We start from the raw sequence: 26608 nt of genomic DNA, 5'->3' as shown, positions 1-26608 counted from the left end.
CACAGAAGTATTTAATGTTGATGATTTCCAGTTCACATATTTTTTTTGTTTGTTGCTTGTGCTTTTGGTGTCTGAATCTTGGACATTGTAACTTCTTATTTAATTATTACAAACATTTTCTAAATACCCCTGAAAGCCCAGGGAAACAGGACACCATTATTCAGTGAAAAATAACTAATGCATATTTTGACTTACACCATGCCTCCTCTGGACTTCCCTTTATTCTGTGTCCAGATCCCTTATTTGGAGTAACTGATGAAAAAAAGCAAAGATAAAAATCAAGAAATAACTTTTAAGTTATTAAACTTAAGTGCTATATTTTGAGAATTATTTGTTATGAGAGAATTTATTAAGTTGCTTGTGTGGGTGTAGTTTATGACTCAAACTACTATATTTGGGGAATCCACACTTTACAGATCCAGATCTTTACCATGAGGAGAGTAGTAACTCCTTTATTTTCTTTTTTCTTTTCTTTTTTTTTTTTTTTTTTTTTTTTGGTACAGGTAACTAAACTGAGCCCTGGAGAATTTTAATAATTTACTTGCCAATAGAGCCTTTTTCCTGGGCAAGAAATAACAGTAAAAGCATAGCTTTCATCATTTTTGTAGCACAGTCTCTTTGTGAAGAAAATTTTCAAAGCTCTAGCTCTATTTATGGTTACTAGAAATTTTATTTCTAAACAATAGTAGTTTTGGTTTATAAAATTCACTTGGAGGAAGTTATTCTAGCCATGTCTTGAAAAAATATATTGATTTTATTAATTAGTACTCAGGCTGCATCATTGGGAAGATTACCATAAATGGTCAGTTTATGCTTTTCTTTTTTTCCATAATTTGTTGTATTCCTATCATTTCAAAATAGTTTATGATTTTAAAATCATTGTTATTAAATACATGTTTGGAGGAATTTATAGGTAAATTGGTTGTACTTGCCAATTTTTCACATATAATACAGAGTGGGATAAAAGTAGGTGTACAGTTATTTGTATGGAAAATAATATAATAATTAATAAATAATAATACAGAATAAACTTTTGTGTACTCAGAACTATAAACCTACTTTTGTTCCACCCTGTATTTTATTTATTATTAGCTTATAAGCTCATTGAGAGAAAGATTCTTGTCTGCTTTTTTTCAGTTCCCATAGTTCTTTTAGAACACTTGTATCATCGGCACAGAAAATTATTTGTTTAATGAATGATTCCCTCTTGCAGGACCACAAATTTAAAAGGCAGCATTAAAAACAGTGCTCTTCTGGAGTTGCACATATTAAAGGAAGTGGACATACAAACTTTAGACAATTAAAACATATTGAAATTACAGATTTATTTTTTTAAAGCAAAGGAAATTAGTTTCATTTTCCATTGCTTAAAAAGTTTTCATACTTTGAATTTTTATTAACTTTAACACTTTACTAACACTTCATATCTCTGAGAAATAGCATGAGCTTGTATTAATCAGAATGACCTTACCAGAATCACTACCTGGTTGGTAAAAAAAAAAAAAAAATTCGTACATCTACCTGAAAGGTTGGGCTTGATGCTGACTTTTTCAGGTTTAAAAATAAAGATTCCTAAATTTGAAGTGAGCCTTTTGCTCTTGTCTGAGTGTCATTTATCATCTTTATAGATTAACCACAGCTAAGTTTTAAATATAGTCCCCAAATATCCTTGGTGCCATGAATACTTGGGCTTTTTCTAGTAAGCAAAACATAGTTAAAATGATTAGCATGTTGCTTAATAGTCCATGTAGTCCCATTGCCAAATACAAAGAATTCTTCACTTTTTATAATTTTGGAAGCTGTGTGGTAGAGCCCTGAACGTTCTTATAAATATTTTAAGATCCCTAGTTCTTTGTGAAGTCAGAGCTAAAATCAGAATTTCTGTCTTATGATTCCTACTATAATATGCTGATTCGTTCAAGGAAAACTGAATTTTCACTCTTCCATGTCTAATTTGTAAATCACTAAGAATAGTTTTTCAAATTTAGTTCAAAACAACTGTCAAAATAATAAATGTTGATTTTACAAACTTATTTTTCAAAAACACTTGGATATTTATTTCCATTTGAATAGTGATTTTTGAATAGTCTCTTGGGTTTTGTTGAGTAAATGGAACAGTATGCTATAAATACTTAACTCTACGCACAACTTCTGTGGGTCCTTATAATTTCAACATTGAGTTAGTTTATGAAGCACAACTTAAAATTTGTAGGCAGTTTCACTCTTTAGTCAACACAAAAATTGCTTTTCTAAAAGTAGCTATGTAGGAGGTATATAATCCTTTATTTCTTGGAAAACATTTCAGCCCCCAAAATCCATTTAGTAGAACTTCATATATAGAAGTTATGTAGGGTCACTACTTTGAAAGGCTTAAGGTATAAAAATCTGGAAACATAATATCGTGTGGACCCCAGGGAAAGAAAGGAAGAGTTGGGATAAAATAATCTAAAATAATGCATAGTCTTGGTTGCTGCTTTGCTAAGCAACAGTTTTTGTCTCTTGGTTACCAAGATACATGAAGACTTAACTTTAGAGCCATGGGTAGTCTTACCTGAAGGAAAACAAAGCATATACAATTTGCCAATACTTAAAATAATTAAAATAATAGCTTTGACTTAAGAAAGTACTGAAGTTTTTTATTGAAAGGTACTATAGAATTAGTCACATATTCTAGTATGGCTGCCATAAATCTTGCAGTACATTTCTATAAATCAAATAACATTTTCCTAATTCACTTTGAGGGGATAGTATCTTTCTCACAGTGCATGCTATACATTTAAAAATAACTTGATTTATTAAAAATAACATTCAAATATGCTGGTAATCACAAACTAATAAATTATAAAATTTATATATTGAACTTAAAGCAGTTTCTTTTGAGTTTGATCCACAAATAAATCAGGTAATTAATTTTATTAACTAACATTGAAAAGATTCTCCTTTGCTGTATGCTGCCTTCTTTTATTGGTAGCAGTGGTTTGGTTATACTGGTATTTACTGTTAATAAAAAGAATTAAAAAATATATGTATAAACACATTTTCAGATTTGTCTTCTAAATGATTAAAGCTCATCAATTGAAATCACAAGAAATCACATTTTATATGTAACTTTTCTTACCTTTCTCTGATATCTAAACTACAGGCTGAGGTATGGATTTGTTCTCTAATTAAGAGAGAAAGAGCTTGGTAAGTGCATATAGAAAACTATTTTTGAAAACTGTCAGAATTTATCACATTGCCCCTTTTTCTTTTTGCTGTTTCCCCAAAAATGTATATAACTTCATTTTGTTAAGGTGTGATCAGTATAATAAAGTTTTTGTAGTTGGAGTTACTATGTGTGTTGAATTGAGAGGGGTGTGTGTAAATTTATATACATAGTGATATGTATGTATACAAATAATAACATTTGAATGTGCACTTTATCTAATTTCAGTGAAGATAGGCTGTATTTAATACCAAAAGACTATTATTAGCATCAGAAACCTGGAGCATTATTAAATTTCCATTATTGGTTGCATACATCTCAGTTCTGCTATAAATTGGACATATGATAAAGATAAATGACAAGTACTCAAGGCTAACCACCAAAAAAAAAAAAAATTGTACTGGAAATAAAAGTAAAGGGAAAGAGGCAGTGCCGACATAGTTACTGATTCCTGGAAAGTCTGTTGTGTAGTACCTGAACGTTTTACCACTTTCTTTAATAAATTAATCTTAACACTTTAGAAAAGTAATCAAGACATGTTGAAGGTGTTAAGAATGTGTTAGCAAGGTTTTCAAACAGTTATATCCTAAAAACTAAATAATAAGTACCAAATAACTATGTAGAAAGTATTATGTATTGTTAAGATGTTTCTAGGTATACTTCTGCAAGATATTTTTGGTAATACGTTTGAGTGTGACAAAATAGTTTAGTTTTAAAGTAATGTGCCTTTTGAGATGGTTACCCTGGAGACTTTAAAGTTCTGCTTAGGTGATTTCCTTAAATCCTTGGACTTTTGGATTGGTAAAAGTGCAAGAGGAATTTACTTAATGTGGGGTGCAGAGGAAGGTTTTTTCCCTCACTTGTAATTGAGGTCATTTGCATTTTAAAAAGTCAGAATACATTTATATATTGTTAGTTATGACTGCATTATTTCTTCAGAATCAAAATGCTCAACAGTTCATTTCTCTGAACACTTCCGTCATCCTATATGGGATTAATTTAGTCATACATACAAGGGATTAAAAAGTAGACTAGGCTCTTGGGGAGATGGGTCTTTTTTTCATAAACTCAAACTAGAATGTTTAGGATTATAAGGACTGTGGCACTGCTTTTCTAAAGGTCAAAATGTTTTAGGAAAAAGAACAAAGCGAAGATCTGTAGCATTCTTTCCTTTTGCTTATTGTTAGCAAAACTGACGATACGAGCTTGCTTTCTTGTTTGATTAGCTTTAGTTAACTTGATAGAGGCAGAAAGATATGGAAACAGTGCTGCCAGCAATTTGTCCCTGACCTGGTGTATAGTTGTGTATAGAATTTAAATGCTTTTTTTAAATTAATAAAGGTTTCACTGGTCAGCTTTTAGAATATTAAAAATCCTTCAAACATCCTTCGCAGCTTAATTTTTTTCCACAGCACTTCCCATCTGATTTGTTATGCATTTCATTTTTTTTTAAGATTTTATTTTATTTTTTAGAGAGGAAGGGAGGGGAAAAAAGAGGGAGAGAAACACCAAAGTGTGGTTGCCTCTTATATGCCCCCTACAGAGGGCTTGGCCCAAAACCCAGTCCTGTCCCCTGACTGGGAATTGAACCAGCCACCTTTTGGTTTGCAGGCCAGCACTCAATCCACTAAGCCATTGCAGGCACCTCTAATCTGTTTTATGTTTTACTTGTTTACTTTCCTACCCTGCTCCTACACACTAGAAATTAAGCTCACAAAGGCAGTTTTTACATTTTTGTTTTGTTTATTCCTTTATCCCCAGTAATTTGAACAATGCCCGATATATAAGTACTCAGATATGATATTGTAATACAAATATACTGTAAATGATTCAAATTGAAGATATTGTTGGTTGTAAAAAAGTGAATTATTCACTTGTGAATTCCCTCACAATATATTGCTATATAGAGTAGAAGTAAAATCCATTGCACTATAAAAATCCTGAACCCAGTACTTATCTTAAAAGTCACCATTCTTATATTTTTTATTAATTGCTGATTGCTTTGGAGTTACCATTTTCTATTATGATTCTTTTCTCTTTGCCTCTATACAAAACCTGACACCAGCCAATGACAGAGTCATCTCTCTAAAGATCTACCATAATTTCCGCCTTTTTTCTGTGATTTTCTTATCAAAAAGATTTTCCTTTTCCCTCTCATTTATTAGTACTGTATTCATCCCCAGTGCCTCTTTGGAATTCTCTCACTTTTTTGCAGAACATAATCCTCTTCTTTTAAATGTCAGGGAGGTACTTGTTCAATATTTGGATGTTTATCTAAGCTACACTTTAAACTTTTAGGTATCTACTATCTTACGGTGTAAAGGGTACAAAAGTGATATAGCCCTACTCAGATAAGTTCCTTGAAGATTTCTAAGATTGAAAGAAATTTCTTTATCTTTGGAAATTAATAAAAGGGGCTATTACCTTGAAGATTTCTAAGATTGAAAGAAATTTCTTTATCTTTGGAAATTAATAAAAGGGACTATTAAACTTTTTAATAACTATAACAACTAGGACGAGAGCAATACAAAGAGTAAAAAACTCTCCAGTTGTGTTGCATTATCAAGATTTTATGTATGTAAATGAGTGGTAATACTGTATTTGCCCACATTGGAGAAGCTTGATGACCTAGTCTTAGTCAATCGTCTTTTATCATATATATGAGAAATACTTCCTTTACTAAAATACAATATTAAAGGGCCTGCATGATTATGTGTGTGTGTACATACGCCTTGTTGTGTCAGTTCCTAGGATCAGAGCATTTAAAACATTTTAATCCATCCCCCATATTACAGATGAAGAAATTAAAACACAAAAAGTTTCATTTGTCCAACAACTACTTGGTGACAGATCCAGAATTCCCTTTCTCAACTACTTAAAGCAGCATTCATTATTTCTCTTAAGATTGGATGAATAATACTACAGAATCACTTCGCGCTTTATTTTTCATAAGTAGAACACAGATCATTATAGCATGATACGTATCTTTCTGAGTTGGTTTAAAGTTTTTTGTTTGTCTTAAGTATAACACTATTTGTTATAAATTATTTTCCAAAGGATTATGCTAATTTTTAAGGATAAACTGTGAAAATCCCCACATCTTAAATATTGAACCCAAATAACTTTTAAAATTCATAATTACTGGAAGAACAAGAATCAGAAAACTGTCAAGCTAATACTAGATTTTCAGTGATTTCTAAGATCCAATCTGTTTCTAATGTTCCAGGCCCATTATTTATACACCATTTTCTCTGAGTTCTTATGGCCATGGTCTTTTTCTTACTTTATAGTATCATTCAGTCCTTTTTTGCTTTTGTTTTACAACCAGAAAGCATTGATTTGTGTAATAAATTAAGTAGGACTCTCCTTTCTTTAAACAGCTTTGGAAACCTACATTTTGGCTCTGTAATTAACCCTGTGTCTGGGTACGGCACTGCTGGCTAGACTGCTGCTGGGTTAATAGAAAAATGAAGATGGTACACACGATACCATAGCATCTCTTCTCTCTGTACCTGAAGATATAAACAAAAAGAACAAAAGTTTTCAAAGTCCATAATTAATGCACTACTTCAGGTACTAGTTTAGTCTAGTTGGGATATTGCTATTTTAGTACCTTCTGGGTGAAAACCAAAGAATAGGGTCTATTTTAGTTGGGCGATGAGTGAGTTTCTCATCTGATACAAGTTGTTCTTTTTTTCTAATTTATTTTTAAAACTTTTTAAAAGAGATTTTGCTTACTTTTTAGAGAGAGGGGAAGGGAGGGAGACAGAGGGGTAGAAGAACTTCAATGTGTAAGAGATATATCAAGATACATCACTTGGTTGACTCTTGCACATCCCCAGCTGGGGACCTTGCCCACAGCCAGACATGTACTCTTGCCTGGGAATTGAACCAGTGACCCTTTGGTTTCAGGCCAGTGCTCAATCCACTGAGCCACACCAGCCAGGACAGATACAGGTGGTTCTTTTTAAAATGATTCTCACCTCCATTTTTGAGAAAGGTCTGAATTTTCTGATGAAAGACAGTATTTGTATGGTACCCCAGTGATTGGTATCTACTCAAGCTAAGAGTATAAAAAGAAGGCTATTCCCTCCTCTAAAAAAAGATTGGTAGTCTGCCTGAATAAAATGATGACGATATAAAATACTGGCAGTTTACATGGAGGATCCTATTTATTGTAAATGTCACTCTATTTTATTTTTATTTATTTATTTATTTATTTATTTATTTATTTATTTAGGGAAAGGGAGGGAGAAAGAGAGAGAAATATCAGTGTGTGAGAGATACACATGCCACCAGCCAGGGACCTTGCCCACAACCTAAGCATGTTCTCTGACTGGGAATCAAACCATCGGCGACCTTTTGGTTTGAAGGCCTGCGCTTAATCCACTGAGCCACACCAACCAGGCCCAAAATTTGTTTTTAAAAGAAAGAATATTATCTAGTTGGGGAGGGAAGAAGGATGCAAGTCACATTTCTGTCTTGAATGCAGCTATAATTATGTTAGGTAATGGCTTTGTTCCTTTATTAAAATACAGTCATAGTTTCTAAAACAAAAGTTGTAATGATACCCTATGTCTTAAATGTCAAAAAAGTTAAGTAACCCAGATATGTTAAGATAAAACTATATATATATGTATAAAATCTGTGCTTAGATTGCATTTAATTGAAAGGTGGAGTAAAACTAAGCGGCAGCTTAGTTTAGAAAATTGTGGCTATAAATAAAGTATTTTAAAAATGGTTGCATATACTGTGTCTACAAAGGAGGTATTATGATGATAAGTTGTATTTATCTTCCATTTCATTAACATGATGACTGGGGAGAAAGAGTAGAAAAGTAAAGGGATTTCTGCTCTTGGTTTGACTCAGTATTGTTCTCAAATGGATTCATTTACCTATGGTTACTAAAGTTAGGTTTTATATTTTCACATCCATTTTCTTCAGACCAGAAGTATGCACAACATTTGGGGTACATAACTTGTCTTTTGTTTCTGTTGCCTTCTATTATTTTTGATATCTTTCTTAAATTTTTTAGTTTAAAAGAGCATAGATTGTAAGTATAAACAACTTAATACATTATCATAAATGATAATCAAAGTTGTTTGATAATTTTTAAAAATAGTTACTCTTTGGAAATGTAAACAATTAGGCAAAGTTTAAACAAAAATAATAATGTGTAAAAAGTATCTGGTATTTATAAATTTTTTGTTAACAGGTATCTCAGAATCATGACTGAAACACAGTTTTTGGTTCATAGTTTCAAAATGTTATCCATGACTTCTGGTATTAAAATTTTTTACATTGTACAGGTAATCCTGATATTGCTCATGGGAATAAAACAGTAATACTAAAATATATAAAAAGAGGTGAAAGTCATTATTCTATACACGTCTACTAAATCTCCCTCTATTTATAGCTACACTTACAGTTTAGTACATAACTTCCTATATCTTACAGTTTAGTACATAACTTCCTATATCTTTTTCCATGTATACAGCTTTGCAACAATTTGGTTTACTTGTTTTTAACCTAAGCAAGGGATCTATTTTATAGTATGTTCCATGGCTCATCATTTCACTCTGTCTTGGAAAGCTTTATGTGTTATTACATTATAGACATCTTTCTTTTTTACTGCTGTAATTTCCTTAATGGTTCTCGTAATGATGGATACTTGTTTCTAGTTTTTTGCTATTATAAAAAATTTCCTTGAACAAATCTTTGTGAACTAGTCAGTAATAGTTCAATAAGATTTCTTATTGAAGAGTACTTTCGCTGTATTATGGATGTTATTGTGTTAATTATATGTGGTAGATATTTTCTCCCTGTGCACTTGTCTTAATGCCTTTTGCCACATAAATGTTTTAAATAATTATGTAGTTGTTGACATTTTCCTTTGTTATCTGTTTCATGGATTCTGTATTTCTAAACTATATTCATTTCCAGAGATATTTTTATTTTCATTTTTAACTGACACTTGTAAAACACTTTTTAATAGAACCCTGTAAATGATGGCAAAATGTACTGGTATGTGATACATTCTGCTGGGATGTGGTAATCACATAAGGAACAATGACAATTTTGATTATTTTTAGAGTTATAAAATAAATGGAATAAATTCTGGAAAAGCATTTGGGGTTTTGTGTTATTTACGGAATCACTGTGGGTAATCCTTACTATTAATAAATCCATGTTTGACAGGTAATATGCTAAGCACTGACTGATAACAGTAGTATACAAGTAAGAAGTAATCCCTTTCATTGTGAATGCTTTACACATGGTAGCTTCCCCAGTTATCAGAAATTTCTCTAACCTTCATGTGTAGCTGTTGCTAAGATTTGCCTTCCATTTAATTTTGCTGCCATCCAGTGCCAGATTATCCAAAAAATATACTAAGCCAGGGGTGTCCAACCCATGGCCTGCCAGCCACATGCAGCCCAACACAAAATCATAAATTTACTTAAGACATTATGAGATTTTTTTGTTTGTTTGTTTTCGTTAGTGTTTGTGTATTTAATGTGTGGCCCAAGACAGCTCTTCTTCTTCCATTGTGGCCCAGAGATGCGAGAAGGGTCCAAAAATAAAAAAGTTTAACCTTAATTACATTACCCACAACTTTGCAATTTAAAATTTAAAATTTCTTTGTGTGTGTGAACACAGTGTTGCATACTATACATAGGGAGAGGAAGAATCAGAGCACTAATGTTTTCAGTGACTGGAACCTCTAATTTGGCTCTGTGGATAATTATCCTACCTTTCTTTCTTGATACCCTGCAGCCTGAGCTCTTGAGACATGTGCTGATTTTGTCCTACCTCCAGTAATTTCCTGTGGAAGTATCTTATAATTTTTCTGTTTCCTCCCTATAATAGGGAATACCTTTAGAGGATGTACTGTGAAGCCAGTATGTCATAGATGATGTCATCAGCTCATTTCTACTCTGTCCTTTCTTTATACCTAATTGATACAGTTTGAAGAAATTACAACTTTGCTGTCACTCCTGCTCCCCTTGTTTGTAGGGGAGATTCATGGAAGAGAAGAATGAATACCTTCTTGGATCTAGATAGAGTACCTCATTGTGAAGAAATGGCAAGGGAAAAAGTTTCTTCTTTTTTGAAGGCACTAAAACTTTTACAGCTCAGCAAATTTGGACAAGTTTTGTTATAATTGAACTACATTGTATTTTAAATAGATTTCTGAGTGCATTTGCTAACCTAACCACCACATATACATATATAATGTGAAATTTGCCTTTAAAGTCACAAAAGCACAAAGCACTGTAGTGCTTGTAACACTCTTCCATATTATTGTAGGTGACTAAATGACCATGGAATCTGGAGCAGAGAACCAGCAGAGTGGAGATGCAGCTGTAACAGAAGCTGAAAACCAACAAATGACAGTTCAAGCCCAGCCACAGATTGCCACATTAGCCCAGGTATAAAATACATGGAGAGACTCCGAGTTGCATCTCTTCCAAGAGGATTATGTTTTAGGCCAGAGAATTTAGGGTTTTTTTTTTGTTTTACAGAGATATACGTAGAATGAGCAGAGACATTCTTAGAATATCAGTATTTTAGTTAGTATTAGCCTAATTTTAGAAATGACAGTATTCAGTAATATAACACAAAAAAATGTATTGTTAAACACTGATACACTATTTGTAGCAACATGATTCAAAACTGATGACATTTTAACTGATGGGTAGATTGATTGTATCTCTTAAGGGAAGAAAACTATATAATTTTTTTCATACCACATTTATTTTGGGACATGGAAATGCAGATAACCTGAAAAGCTAAGTTTACATGTGCTTAAACCAAAAAAATAGGATAAGTACATTAATTGACACACAAGTACATTTCAAGGGTGATAGTTTCTGTTTTCTGTATATTTCAAATGTAATTCATAATTCTTTCATTTTGTCTTTGAAACATTCTATATCTAAGGTTATATTCTCTTCCTTTTTTCTTGTATGTTATATTTTTCCTCAAATATTTTATTAACTATCTGAATATATATGAGAAAGGTGGTTAATATAAAAACCAAATAGCAGGCATAAACCTGCTAGGTAAAAGTATGATTTTGCCTCTTTCAGGTAAAGGTTCCCAGGAGAAAGTAATCCTAGCAGAGGCTCTGGAATGTCGAGTATCAGCTTTCCAAAGAGTTTTAAAGCTCTCCCGGAGGAGTCACTGAGCAAGAATAGGGTCTTGGCAAATAGAGGGCTAACCACAGATAGTTACCACACTGAGCTAAAGTGTGGGCCAAAAACTGGACCTCCAGCAGAACTGTAGTCCAGCAGAAGGAGTGGGCTGCTCTGATTTCTCCTAAGATCACCAAGGCTCACTTCCAGCTGTTAGGAACAGAAGACCCTTAGGGATGAAGTTAATGTACTCGGTGAGGCAGGTGCAGGAACAAAGTGGGAGAGCCAGACTTCATCATTCTTGGTCAAGGAAAGCATAAACAGATAAGAATCTGGGCTCATCCAAGCATTTGGTCCTCTAGTGAGAATTTACAACACCAATGAGGATCTTGACGGTGACAACCTTCAACGTATCTTTCTCTTGGGTCACACTATTCTCTCTGGTCCGGATGTCCATTTGATACTATATAAGTCTGCTATATAATATCATTCTGGAAATTCCTCCCCCCTACTGACTTTCTCTTGAGAGGTTTGTGTTCTTTAGATAGTAAAACACATTCTCCAGTGGTTTCTTGAGCAAGTTTGAATAAAGAATTCTTCATAAAGAAACCATTTTTCTTTCAAATTTTGAAGGCCAGTGTTGCTGTTTGAAAGACTAAATACTTTCTTATTTTGTATCTCTGGTATCTTATAAAAAATCTCGTCTTGACTATACTGCTTCATTATCTCATTATCGACTTATTAGGACCTTGATTTGGATAATTTTCATCCATTGTCCTTTGTATTCAGTGGGCCCTTTTATAGTGGAAACTCGTGTTTTTACTTCTGGACAATTCCTTTAAATTATTTGGTTGGCAATTTTTTTTCTCTTTTTTCTCTAGGATCCTTGTGATACAGGTGTTATACCTATAGGACTGTTTATCTAATTTTCTCATCTCTTCTTTCCTGTTTTTTAATCTCTGTCTTTTTGTTCTCTTTTCTAAGAGATTTCCTCAAATTCACGTTCCAACCCATGTGTTAAAATTTTTATTCTGTCATGTTTCTAAGGGTTCCTTTTGTTCTCTGAATAATCCTTTTGTGTTTTAATAGCATCCTGTTTATATTTCACAAGGGCAATATTTTCTCTTATAGGAGAATATTAATTAGGGGTTTTTTGTTTTTGTTTTTTGTTTTGCTTTACATTTTCTCCTCCCCATATAGATTCTCCTCTATCACTTTTTCCCCCTTCTGTTTGTTCTGGTCTCCATCTCTCATATTAGAAGCTTTCCTCAATAACTAGTGGCTGTCTGCTCAGATGTAGAAGTTGGGGACCAAAAAGCTGTGTGGATACATTTGGGGTCTAACATTACGAGTTGTGAGCTTCACTTAGGTTCAGTGTGGCAGATTCTTCTAAGTTTTTCTTCTGGCCATTGGTGTTTGTCAGGTTCCCCAGAAAAAGCTTTACTATTACCCGGATTGTACAGTAAAGGCCTGGGAGCCAAGCGAGAAGACAACAAAGGTTTAGTACCCCACCTTCAGCAAATCCTTGGTGTTAGCGCAAGTCAAGGGAGACCCTCTATCCAGAAAATAAATCTCTACTTCTCTGTCAGCACAGGAGACACATTAGTTGTCCTCCCCACAGGGAGCTGAGGAGAGGATCCCATTGCTTCTGAAATGGCCTTCCTTGTTTTCAGCTGCCCACCTTCCAGGGTTTCTTAGATCCTGGGCCACAGGAGGATTTTGTGGTGCAAATCACGCTTTCCCTGCCTCCTCCTCTTGGATGGCTTTCTGAGGTCTTCCAAAGTTAATACCATTCATTTGTCTGATTTCCAGCCTCCAAAATTCTTACTCTTTCCCATTCTTCTATGCTTCCATGAATATGCCTGTAAAAAACAAAATCAGTTTCATGAAGTTTAATTGGAGATTCAGGAAAGTAACACAATTATATATTCATGTGCAGTATGTCATTCTTACTAAGCAGTCCTCTACACTTAAGGCTTCTAAAAGCAGAATGGCATATTTGAGTTTTAGGAAAACTCATTTCTATTTGTATATATTTTTTTGTTTCTTTCCTTAATTACAGAGTTTTTTTCACTTGTTCATCCATGTTCTTAACATGTACATCATACATTTTGATATAATTTCCTCTCATAATTCTGATACCTACTGTTTTTTATTGTTAGTCTTTTTTTAAAGAATTTATTTATTTATTCTTAGAGAGAAGGGGAAAGGGAGGGAGGAAGAGAGGGAGAGAAACATCAATGGGTTGCAGCACACACCCCAACTGGGGACCAGGCCCGCAACCCAGGAATGTGCTCTGACCAGGAACTAAACTGGCGACCTTTCGCTTTGAGGGACAACGCTCAACCACCTGAGCCACACCGGTCAGGTCTATTGTCAATCTTTAATAACTAGAGAAATAGAATAAAATTGTCAAATCCAAGATCATTGTGATTTAATAAATAGGAAAACTAAATGTTTAAAGAAAAAAATCTAAAACGATGATGAGATGTCTTAATTTACTTTTAATTTACACAGATTTTTTTGAGTAAAAAATGTTGGTTTTGATTATGAGAATATAAATTTTTATGGACTTAACTAAAGAATTGGATAAAAGGATGATAGTTTTAACTTCTTGAAGTATCCAAATTTGACAACCTAAATATGCAGTAATGAGTTTATCGAATAAATTATAATTTTTACTATTATGCCTCCATTAAAACAAAGAAGACTGTTAATAGAATGGAAAGGTATTTAGAATTGATTTGAAAGATAAATTAGATTGCATGATAATGAGTTTTAAAACTTGGGTGTATATTTGTACCTTTAAAAACACCTAGATCTAAAGCAAAAATATTAAAAGTAATTAGCTCTGAGTGGTAGGAATATAAGTGATTTTTATCTTATTTTTGTGTATCTGTATTTTATAAACTTATAATGAGAAGAGTCATTATGTAGAATGATCAGGGTAAAAGGGGATTATTCATTGAGTTAGCATGTAATATTCACCCTAGAGAATACTCAGAAAGGACATACTGATTGCTTCACATATTGGAAGAGCTTTTTTATGGAATTGAGATGAAATACTCTGAATAACTTAAGGTTGTGGTTCAGTGTAGGGAAAAGTGTCTTTGGGTGTAACTCTATGTAACCCTATGTGACTCTAAACGGAGGTGTAGTCCACGGATCACATTTTGAGAACCAGTAAAACTAAACAAGATTTATAGTGGCCAGCAAGAAAGTGATTAAATAGTGATTAATTGTCCAAAGATGGAAAGCTTATGGTTTTAACTTCTACCCTAATAGGGATCTTTAACTGCTTGCTAAATGTCTGCAAATTCAGATGTCAAATCAGTTCTGTCATCTTCCACCACCACCCCAACCACCCAAAAGGTCTTCCTTCTTGTGTTCTCTGTTACAATTGATAACATAGTCTCCCAGTCATTACCCATACATGAAATACGGGGATCATCGTTGATTTCTCTCACCTGCTTCAGTCAGTCAGTCATATAGCCCTTACTGGTCTACCTCCTGAATTTTCCGTTAAATCACTTCTCTTGTTCCCATCTCTACCACATCTAGTGCCTTCTTTCTGCCCTTCATCATCTCACCTTAACTACTGTAATAGGCTTTCTCAGTTGTTCTCTTTGCCTGCAGTTTTTTGTTCCTGTGACCTAAGTATTCTTCACCATGCCACAAAACACATCTATTTAAAATGCAAACCTAACCATGCTATTTGGGAGTTCAAAACCCTTCAATGCCTTTCCCAGTCTCCTCATGATAAAGTGCAAGTTCTCTAATATGATGTACTGAGATCCTTCATGAGTAGCAGTACAATCTATCTAGCCCCTCCCTGCCTCTGTTATTTCATCTGTCCCCCCTTCTACATCATAGAGTAAAACACTTAAGTGCTTGTTGTCCCTCTCTGCTGTGTACAGATCATACTCTTTCTCTTTGCTTTTGCCAATGCTAGCTTCTCTCCTTGGAATTCTGTGCTTATATTACCATTTCTAACTTGTTTTCTTTGTTTAAAATTCACATTCTTTCCTGGTAGCCTCCTCTCTTAAGTGGGGTGGTTTAGCTCTCAGTATGTTCATTTTTATCTTTGCAGACCTCATTACTTCATTGAATTATATTTCTGTTCTTTTCCCCATTTCTTCACACACACACCCCAGTAATTTCCGTAAGGGCAAGGATCTATGTCTTTCTCATTTTTGTAGTTTCAAATCTAACATTGCTCTTCACAGACAGGTCCCCAGTAACTTTACTAAATGGGCAAATACAGTCCCTACCCCTAAATGTGTACAAGCATAGGAACAGTGAAGTACCATCTAATAGACATGTAGAGCCCTTTGTACCTAGATATTGACTCATTAAAATTGCCTTCTTTGTGCCTCAGGAAAAAATTGGTTTCTCTTATATTTTTTAAATTCTGCTGCTTTATTCCTTCAAGAGGGAAATCTTTAAAATACCAGCTATTACGAGTTTCAGGATTTACCTGGCAGGGGTCGGGGGGGAGAAATTTTCAGATTATAATTCCTGTTAATACTTTCTTATTTATGAACGGCATACTTGTAATTAGTTTAAGATAGAGAAAATTATACTGCATATTATAAAGTGTGTATTTGTTCAAGACATACTAGCTAATTTTGCCCAAGATTGACAGCAGTTATATTTTAGAACATGGCTTATTTAACACATGATATAAAGAAGACTTTTATGTTTTTTAAAGTCTAGCATATCTCCTGACCTTCAGTAAATTGCTTAATCTCTTTGAGCACTTAATATTTCTGTTTCTAAAATGGAAATAATCCTGATTACCCAGTTTTAATATCTTTGAAAAGCAAAATGAGAAATTGTATATGAAAGCAGGTGGGAAAATGTAAAACCCCATACAAATAAAGTAGTATTTAGTGTTCAAAGGAAGTCTGTTACATATTGGTTTGGCCAAAAAGTCTGTTACATTTTTTCCATAAAATGAGACACATTTTTCATTTTTACTAATAACTTTATTGATGTGGATATTTTCAGTATGTCTGCTATCTCCTGCTATTGGCTTCTAGTGGGTAGAGGCCAAGGGTGCTGCTAAACAGCTTCCAATGCATAAGACAGCCCCACAGCACAGAATCACTTGGACAAAATGTCGATAGTACCAAGAAACTTCACAAACCATTTTTGACACATTTGTTCAGTCACAGTACCTTCTCCATACACTGCACAAATCTTTTTTTGCATTTCAGTTGCATTTTTACCTTTCTTGAAATAATAAAACATGATCCGCCAAAAATGTTGCCTATTTTCTTCCATTTTCAATATTAAAATGGCTGCACAAAAATTCACCGACTTGGTAAGTTTTTTTTCAATGCATATGATATGACAGCTGTCACAATACAGTCTAACAATTGTTTTGAAGGTAAAAACAACTAAGCACCACTAGAGCCATTGTATGGAAAAAATGTAATGGACTTTTTGGCCAACCCAATATATTGATATTACATTAAAATAGTGTTTTGGTTTTGGTCATTTGGAAGGAGTTGAAGAGTGGGGTGGGGGAGGCATTTGTAGTCTTTTTCTTTTTTAAGAATGTTAAATTTAATGATTAGTTTCTTTTACACCAGTGAAATAATTATCAAGCAAAAAGGTCATCTTTTTGCTGCTAAAATCTTGCTTTATAGGAACATGAGTACTCCCAAGAAGGTATCTGTGATGGTAATTTTTTTCCATGTTCAACACAATAGGTATCTATGCCAGCAGCTCATGCAACATCATCTGCTCCCACCGTAACATTAGTACAGCTGCCCAATGGGCAGACAGTTCAAGTCCATGGAGTTATTCAGGCGGCCCAGCCATCAGTTATTCAGTCTCCACAAGTCCAGACAGTTCAGGTATGTGAATAAAAAGTTCTGCATCTACTTTTATAACTATGGTTTATAGTCCTATCTCTCTCTTTTCATTAGTTATGAAAATAGGGACATAATCTAGTTCAGAGTTTATTTTACTTTACGGTAAAGGAATATGCTGCATCTGTATAGTCACCTTATGTATTGGAACACGTATACTCAAGGACAGACATGTAAGAAAAAGACTTTTTCTTAAGCTATAGAGGAAAAAGAATTGATTGGGGAAAATCATTAAGTACATGGGATAAAATGAAAAAATGTTTGGGAGAGACTGTAAGGCTGATGTACCTCAATTGAGGAAAATTGAGATACAAAAACAATACCTTTGTAATTATTTTCTAAACATGCAACTGGAAAAAAAAATAAACCCTTGTCAAAAAGTAACCAATAACCTTACCTAAAATATTACTTGAATTTAGAGATTACATAAAGCATTTGTAATACACAGCTATGTTTAGGATTCTAAGTTACAGTATAAAACTGTGAAATAATTATATATTCAGAAAGTGCACCTTAAGAATAAGGGATTATGCTACACATTATCTCATTCTGTGGAGAGATTGTTCCTTTGGTTGGATCCAAAGGAATTAAAGGCATGTAGACTTCTGAAGGTGACTACTCTACTTAATTGTAGGGAAAACCTAGAGCAGTATACATCTTTGCAGTGAGCTTATTAAAGAGAAAAAAAGCTTTAACGTTCATTCAAGTAGGCCATAACCCCAGCCTCCCATTTCATATTTTTTGCTTCACAGTCTTCCTGTAAGGACTTAAAAAGACTTTTCTCCGGAACTCAGGTGAGTCCTAGGTCCTAGATTTGGAGAGAACTATATATAGAAAGGAAGGTGAGAAATTATTCTTTATGTCTTTGTCCTTCTCTGTAAACATGGGATTCAGATTTGAATAAAAATCTTAAAGATCTTCTAGGTGTATACCAGATTTATTGCTTTATCCAGCCCTTAGTTTGTTGCTTGATTTCCTTGTATATCTTTTCTCCTCTCCTCCAAATGGTAGTCCAGTGTTACTTGAACACTGTCAGAGGCAGAAGTTCATACTATCTTGTGAGGTAACCAATTTATAATTAGGGGTAATGGCTAAAATATTGTTCCACATGATGAACCAGGATATACCTTTCTAAAATTTTCCTGGTGGTCCCAGGTCTGTGCTCAGAAATTAGTTGAGCAAGTTTAATTCCTTTTTTGTTGGACTGCTTTCTGTTCCCCACCTCCCACTCCCTTTCTATTAAAAAAAAAAAAAAAAAAAGTCCAGACTAAACAATCGCCTGTTTTTCTTCAGCGATTTATTATGTGGTACGGCTTTGATTCCTCATTGCCATCCTCATTGTCTTTTTGTGGGTGAGCTGTTGTGTTTTCCCTGGGTATGGTAGCCAGACTGATTAATATTTGTAGAGGGGAGAAGTACCTCCTTTGTTCTGGAAGGATTCTGCTAACACTGAAAGGACATGTTAGAGTTTGGCAGCCATATTATACTGTTGGGTATTGAGCTGTCGTTACCCCCTCTGCGTCATTCTCTCCTTGTACTTTTCGCTTACTTGAACACTTAGTGGGGCGGGGGTGCAGGGTGTTTTCCTGTGAAATCATTAAGTTTTATGAATTTCCATACTTAAAGATACCAGGAATGGAATTTGTTACCAAGTAGAAGTCAGAGTTGTCCATGTAAAGACCTAAGAATTTGATATTTCTGTGGAATCACAGTGGCTATATTACAGTTTTTTATATTTTGCCTCAGTTGTTATTTCATTGAATGCTACCTTACATTCTCCATCCTATGCCATTACTAATTCCCTATTTGTATCTTCCTCTGATAATAGCGGAAAGAAACTGCTAGGGAGGAGAATAAATTCCAAACCTCACGTTAATCTTTGCTTTTTTCTTTTTTTACTTTAGGTAGGAGGTCTTTCTATTAAGAGCACAAAAATAATTACCAAAATTATACCCACAAATTTGTTAAGATTACAGTTTTTAGCTATGTGATGTTTATTGTATTCTTAACTTTAATCTTTGTGGCAATAATACTAATAATTTGGACCTGGGGGTTATATGGCATTAACTATAGAAATGTGTTCATCTTTTCAAGAACATATTTTTCTACTTAGGTGAGCTATGCTTATAATTGAAAGCCTGAATTCTACAAATAGAGACATAAATGTAGTATTTTTCTTTAAAGGGCCTAAACCATAGAGAACCTATTAAATTTTAATGGTCATGACAGTGATTAATAATAATCCTAACAGTTATTAGTATTACTGTAACTAGGAAATAGTTTATATCAAATGAGTTAATCAGAGAAGGAGAGAAATGGTTCCTCAAACTTCTAGATGGCAGAACATTACTACTCTAGAACAGCTTTCCCAAAATGTACATGGTACATTTCTCAGGTGTGAAAATAAGATATTAGGACTTATATTTATATCTTTTAATCAAAGAATATTAGAAACAGCTGTATTCATATTTATGGCTTGACATTGGTGCCCTAACTTAATCCTTAAGTGTATGTATGAGTCAAATATCACAGATTATGGGAGTGACATAAATGCATAGAAGTTAACAGTGGCATCCTCACTTTTCATTTGTTGGTTTTGGATGCATTTTTAATACAGTGCAGTTTAAATGTGTCAGAGGATATATGGATTATGTTACCTTAAAGTACTACATTCATTCCTTCAACGAATTTTTATTGATCACATGCTATGTGCCAGTCACTGTTCTAGGTGCTTTGAAAGACAGCAGTGAACAAATAATACTTCCCTATTCTCATGAAGATCACATTTGAGCGAAGAGAAACAATGAAAAAATAAAATGTGTCAGGTGAGGATAAGTGCTGGGAAGATGATTAAAGCAGGGGAAAGTGATGGAGAATGATTTGGAGAGAAGGGTGTTCTGTTTTATGTTGGGTGGTCAGGGAACATGTTAAGCAGAAGACAGTGAATGAAGCTAACCTATACAAATAATAAAAGCAAGTCCCCAGGCTCAGAAGTGAGCATATACGTCACATATCAAGGAATAGCAATAAGATGTGACTCAAATAGAGTGAGCAAGGGGAAGAGTGGTTGTAGATGGGATTTTTGATAGAATCTTTATTTTGTAATGTGATGGGAGCAACAGTAAAAATCTCTTGTGCAACATAGAGGTACAGTGGTTATCACATAGCAAAGTGTTTAAGAGTTATCTAATGAAAGGGTGAATTACTTGTTTTTTACATAAGACAAGTATTCAAAGTTTTGATATTTTTAATTATGGCAAGTAAGGACTTGCAAGTGATACCTAATACATTTTTGGAAATAATCCCTTTCAACTTTTTTTTGGTGGGGGGAGTGACATTTTAATGCATGAGAGAGTTATTGCTTTATGTATTATGTATTTCTTAATTGATTGTTTTTAGAGGAAGGGAAAGAGATATTTGATTTGTTGTTCTACTTTTTTAAGTATTCCTTGACTGATTCTTAGATGTGCCCTGACCAGGGATGGAACCCATAATTTTGGTGTATCAGAACAACACTAACCAACTGAGCTACCTGGCCAGCGCTGAGAGTGACTACGTTTTGAAAGAAACTCATGCTGTGGAGAGAGCATTTTGAAAATAAAAGTTTGGCCCTGGTTATGTGGCTCAGTTGGTTAGGCATCTCACTGAATAGCACAGGCCTGGATTGTGGGTTCAATCCCCGGTTGGGGCCTGTATAAGAGGCAAACCGACCGATGTATCTCTCCCATCGATGCCTGTCTCCATTTCTTTTTCCCTCCCTTCTCCTTTCTCTAAAAATAAGTAACATCTTAAAAGAAAGAAAGAAAAGTTTGGAAATGTTTCCATACCGTTTTTTTTTTTTTAATTGATTTTAAAGAGAGAGGAAGGGAGAGAGAGATATCGATGTGAGAAAGAGAAACGTTGATCAGTCGCCTCTCTTACACGCCCCTACAGGGGGGTCAAACCCACAGCCTAGGTATGTGCCCTGACCAGGAATCGAACCTGCAACTTTTGATGAATGGGATGATGCTCCAACCAGCTGAGCCACCTGGCCAGGGGAACCATACCTTTTTTTTTTTTTTTAACTGCAAACAAGGTAAATTTGGCACCTAAAAACTCAAATCTATATCCCTTTAAAACCCTGGAAATAGAATTTTCTATTTAGAAGTCTTGTAGAGTTTAAATAGTATTAAACATATTTGTTGAAATATGAAACAATTTTTATATTTCTTTTTATATTTTTTATAAAAATTTATATAATCTTTTTTATTAGCATACATTAACAGAGGGAAATGAAACTATACTAGGTACATTTCATCAAATGTTTGTATAACTGGTAGATGAAAAAGAAAAATGATTGTTTTATTAAGTAAGTCTAGCTAAAAATGTACTTACCTACATCTCACAAGTTCTCTTTTTTCAGCAGTAGCAGGTTTTAACCACATTTCAAAAGCCCAAGCTTAGAATCATATTTTTGAGTTACTATTATAAACTATTAAGTGATTTTTGATGAAGCTTATTAAAGGATATCGTTCACTGTTATTAAAAAATAAACGATTTATCTTTAAGAAATTTATAGTTATATTTTATTTATACTTGCTCTATTTAAAATTATTTTGTTTTATAACATAATAACACAATTTACAAATAAATAAATCTTATGTAAATTTTTCTTATTTATAAGAGAGATCTGTGTATCAGAAGAGTTCAGAAATCATTGCTCTAGACTTTTATTAAACTTCTTTAATCCACTGAGTAAAAATATGTACCTAAACCATGAATGTGAACTCTCCCCAGGAAAAGTATCTTAAGTTTCAAGGGGTGCGAATATAGTTTGAGAAATCATCTAGTATTACCATTGCTTTAATCTTCACTGGTATTTTATTTTGAAATTTCAAAAAACACCAAAACAGGAAGTCCCCTGCCCCCCCATATAAACAGGAGGTATGGGTTTTTCACAAAGTAAAAGAAAGTTGGAGAAATACATATATAAAACTACTTTTATAAGTGGTAGTTCGGCTTTTTGAAAATGTCTTGCCTTGTAAGTGACCAAGGTTAAAGATTTACCTAAGGGGCTCAGGAAGGGCTTATATGTGAAGTGACAGAGGTGAGACCCAGAGGAAGTGGCTCTATTATTGGAATGTGGTGGTAGTCTCTGATACTTAAAATTGGGATTATGTTTTAATAGCTTATTAAATATATATTGAACTATAATCACTAATTTTTAATATTTATAAAAATGATTTTGGACATGGTTTTTAATAGTTTCAAAAATGTGGATCCACTATGTGTTTTTGGTTTCTGTTTGGTTCGTTTTTTTATTTTGGGTAAATAATCCATAGTAATTAGCTTCATAGTTCTAATTACTACGTGGTAAGTTAATTCCTGTTGTCTGAATTGACTAAATCTTTTAGATCAGAGGTAGGGGGCAGCTTCCTACTAAGAGCAATAGATCCACTGAGTTTGGAAAAAAATAAAAAACTATATATTAAAAAGGAACATTAATTTATTTCATTTTGAAACTGTCATATGGGTGGTTTGTGTAGCATGGTTTGAAGTTATTGTCATCACTTTCAACTATATATCCTGAAAAGAAGGTTGTAAGGATGAGAGTTAAACAATATCGAAGCTAATGTCCTGAGAAGTATCAATGAAGGTAAACACTTTTCCGCACAGTACTGTCCACTATAGGTTCAGCCTTGTTGTGTTTTGAAATTCTGACCTGTTAAGGCTTTTGCACAGCTCCTCATCTGTTCTGCCTCTATGAGAAGGCCTGTGCAGGCTGCTCTGAGTGGGCTAATTACCGCAGCCATAGATAAGTGAGAAATTGCTCTGTGTGCTCCTTTGGCTTTAACTGTAGCATTATTACTCCACAGAGGCTCACAGAATAAATTCAGCCTTGCTCATCTTTTTATCTGTCATTTCTGGACTCCTTAAAATGTTCCTGTTACTTTTTATGTCTTTAAGGCTATTCTTATCTTTAAAGTGGATGAGGCACATTACTTTATTGTAAATACAGTTTGCAAAATATTATTAGATTTACCTAATTTCATTTTAAAGTGAGTGCATATATCTCAAAGCCCTGTTAAAATGAGTGCTTACTCACGAGAACCCTTGGGCTCAGGCCACATACATAGTACCTTTGGGATTTCTCAAGTTCCTTTGAGTATGTTTTTTCTTATTCCCGTTGCCATAAATTGTGACCTGGAGCTAATCCCAAAGACCCTTTTGCCTTGGTTAAATCTAATTCTCATTCTGACAGCATCATGCATACTTAGTTCAGGAAAGAGTGGGAGGCTTCTGTTGAGTAGACGAGGGAAACTTGGTGGTACAGACCTGACAGACAGACTTGCCTAGGTGGATGAACTTCTACCCTAAAAATGGTCTAAAAACACCTCTGGGTTTCTGCTTCTGATAAAACTGGTTTGAGATTGGAACCAGTAGGATTTTGATGCCCATAAGGATGTCTAAAACTGAGATGCCAAGTATTGACAGTGACTCCACTACTTCCTAGCTTTGTGGCTCGGGTGAGTTACTTAACTTCTTTGTACCTTAGTTCTTCTGTCTATAAAATGGATATAATAATCGTACTTATCCAGCACCTAATGTTATTGTATTAGTAAGTATTAGGTAATATATATGTATGTGCTTTAGCAGAGTACCTGGCACACGGTAAAAAAATGCCAGTTGCTATTATTATTATCCTATGTAAAATCTTTATTCAACTTACCTTTATTACCTTTCAGTCCAGAGATACTTTCCAGTAATGCACAGTTCTTTTTATCTTGAATGTTTGCTTAATAAGAATTGTAGAATGCAAACTTTGAAACATGTTTATGTGTAGGAGAGAGATTCTTCCTAACTTGCTAGAAATAACCATCTGGAACATGGTAGGGTATCACCAGTTTTATTTGTACATTTGTAAATATATTCACAACTGTTTACATTGTAGTTAAAGGAAAATATTTGCATAGTCACTATATAGACATGACCAAATATTTAGTCATTTATTCTTTCCTCATGTCAGAAACCTTATTTTTAGTAGTCTTGTTCTAACAACTGTGAGAAGACAACTGACAGATAATATTGATGCATTCATGATTGATTACGTGAAGTCCTAGAGTAGATTAAGTTGACTTTGGATATCACAAAAGTAGTTTTGACAAATTTTTTAGGTCCTCTGACTTCTATAGAATAAGGGAAGAGGAAAGTGATTGGTGTGATTGTTTTTCATAAATGTGTATTTTTTTAAATGTACTTAAGCATGTACAAGGTTTACGTATGTCCTTTTGTGTTTGATTCTTTTCTTAAAATTCATAAAATTTTATGGAACGAAATTTGATTATCAAGATAGTTCTTCTTTCTTTTCAGATTTCAACTATTGCAGAAAGTGAAGATTCACAGGAGTCAGTGGATAGTGTAACTGATTCCCAAAAACGAAGAGAAATTCTTTCAAGGAGGCCTTCCTATAGGTATGAAATTTAATAGTTAAAAGACATCAAAAAACAAATTAGCTGTTCAATTCAGGACCATATAGTAGCTTGCTTTTCTTCATCTTGAGTTACTTCTCTCAAAATAAGTTGAAAGCTTATCATACAGAATAAGAGCCCTTCTTACTCTGCACAGTCCTGGATAAACATTGATATGTATTTTTTTCAGCCTCTGTTCTTGTAGATTATGCTGGCAGCTGCTTTTCTGTTTCATAGTTTGAAATACATTTGATAAGGTTATAGCATTTTCTAGTTACTTGTCAGTTCTGAGACTATACTATTTATCTACTTAGTAACACATTTGTAAACTATTTCTTGTGCAGTGGTACTTAACATAACTGTTAATTTAATAGTTGTTTCAGAGTGATGTTTTGCTGATATCTCCTTATTTTATGGGTACTTTACTATAGTTTTTATATTCAGCTAGAGAAGTTGCCTAGTCTATGCCTTGCCTCCAAGATGGACCAAAACCATTTTTTAAATATGTATATACTGGCTCCATAGTCAGTGTCTCCAAGAAGAGTAATTCCATAAATCTGCATAAGCTTACTTCACAATTTAATAAAGTTTCAAACTTACAATATTCTTTTTTAGTAGTATAAATTATTTTATGTATATTTTTATTTTTCAAAGGAATGGTTAATTTCTTCTTTCCACTTGGCTACTAAGCTAGCCCTTTATCCTCACAATTAAATTCAGGAGTCTAAATGAATATCAAATTTATTTTGAGGTCTTAAGAGATTTTATGTTACCAAGTATGTGTTGTATGCATTTATATTAATAATTTTTTAAACGTAACTAGTTCTAGATTTTACCTATGAAGTATATCTCATGTAGTTCATAACACATTTGATCCTGAAGCAAATCCAAATGAGGTATTAAGAAGCAAGCCTTATAGTTTCTCTGTATATAAATTCTAGGCAAATATTAGCTGTAAACCTTACAAAATACGAGCTTTCCATTGAAATAATTTTTTTATTTGCCTTAGTTGGCTTGGAGCCTATATTCCAGCAAAGATTATTTAAATAATAACACCTTAATTAATAATCAAATAGAAGATGCCTGAGACTTACAGAGAAAGGGCTATTTTCTTGAAAGATAGCAGTATGTTCCCTTACAATCAAACTTCCACAGTAAGGTGTATTTTATTTTAAATTTACGAATTTTTGAAACCCTAGCCTCTTAAGTCTTGATTATAACAAGATCTCTAAAAAAGTCTTTATCATATTCCTGTAAGGTTGGAGAAATGAGGATTAATGGATAATACAAGGTGGGTTTTTATTGGAACAACCCAGCTTTACAGAGATTAATTTTTACCTAGAGGAAGTCCTTGAAGGGCTCATACTTATTAGTCTTATCTGGCTTGCTATTTTTACTATCATTTTAGCTGAAAAATATAGAAGCCATGCTTTTCAGATTTGTAAATGACAGAACCTTAAGAGATTAAGTATCCTAATGGATGGGAGAAGTACTTTGAAAGATCGCAGCAGCCAAGGGGGAAAGACCGAAACAAATAAGATGAAATGCTGGTGATAATTGTAAAATTTATGAACTTGAGTTTAAAATAAAATCTGTTATTCAAAGTACAGGATTCTGAATTAATTCATTTTTCAAAAGTAATTATGCTCTTTAATTATCATTGATGAGATGTGGTTGCCAAAAAAGCCAATGTACTGTTAGACTACACGGATAAAAAAACCTAGTATCTCATTTAAGGGAGGGAATTACAGTTGACCATTGAACAGCTTGGGTCTGAACTGCACTGGTCCACTCCTGTGTGGATTTTTCCTAGTGGACCCTCACAGTTCGAACCGGTGTTGTTTAAGGGTCAGCTGACAGTTGGAAATCCATGTATGCAAGAGACACGTGCAGTTACAGATTTTTGCCTGCATAGGCAGTTGGCATCCTTAATCCCCTCAT

The 26608-nt window shown here is 33.8% G+C and overlaps 2 protein-coding genes across 6 annotated transcripts in view; one reads left to right on the top strand and one right to left on the bottom strand.

Annotated features, from left to right (window-relative positions):
* CREB1 (cAMP responsive element binding protein 1) overlaps window positions 1-26608 on the top strand; it is a 59557-nt gene that overhangs the window by 8369 nt on the left and 24580 nt on the right. For 2 of the 4 annotated variants that reach the window (XR_008530180.1, XM_054585749.1), the window contains exons 2-5: window positions 10514-10635; window positions 17058-17204; window positions 17972-18013; window positions 24570-24670. Coding sequence is in view for 3 of the 4 variants with exons in the window: in XM_054585749.1 (XP_054441724.1) it covers window positions 10522-10635; window positions 17058-17204; window positions 17972-18013; window positions 24570-24670 (404 nt within the window). In the remaining variant the exon portion in view is untranslated. Of the gene's footprint in view, window positions 1-10513; window positions 10636-17057; window positions 17205-17971; window positions 18014-19917; window positions 20045-24569; window positions 24671-26608 lie in introns of those variants that run through there. The other 2 variants (XM_054585750.1, XM_054585752.1) reach the window with 2 other exon arrangements.
* The window catches only part of METTL21A (methyltransferase 21A, HSPA lysine), a 54144-nt gene continuing 40407 nt past the window's right edge, over window positions 12872-26608 (bottom strand). The window contains exon 5 of one of the 2 annotated variants that reach the window (XM_054585754.1): window positions 12872-13202. In XM_054585754.1, the coding sequence (XP_054441729.1) occupies window positions 13134-13202 (69 nt within the window). In that variant the 3' untranslated portion in view covers window positions 12872-13133. The remainder of the gene's footprint in view (window positions 13203-26608) is intronic. The other variant, XM_054585755.1, reaches the window with a different exon arrangement.

The sequence above is a fragment of the Pteronotus mesoamericanus genome, unplaced genomic scaffold (assembly GCF_021234165.1).
Source record: "Pteronotus mesoamericanus isolate MK-2021 breed Mesoamerican mustached bat unplaced genomic scaffold, CSHL_Meso_final contig_90, whole genome shotgun sequence".
In the NCBI taxonomy this organism is placed as follows: Eukaryota; Metazoa; Chordata; class Mammalia; order Chiroptera; family Mormoopidae; genus Pteronotus; species Pteronotus mesoamericanus.
This window is presented reverse-complemented; position numbering and strand designations above follow the sequence as displayed.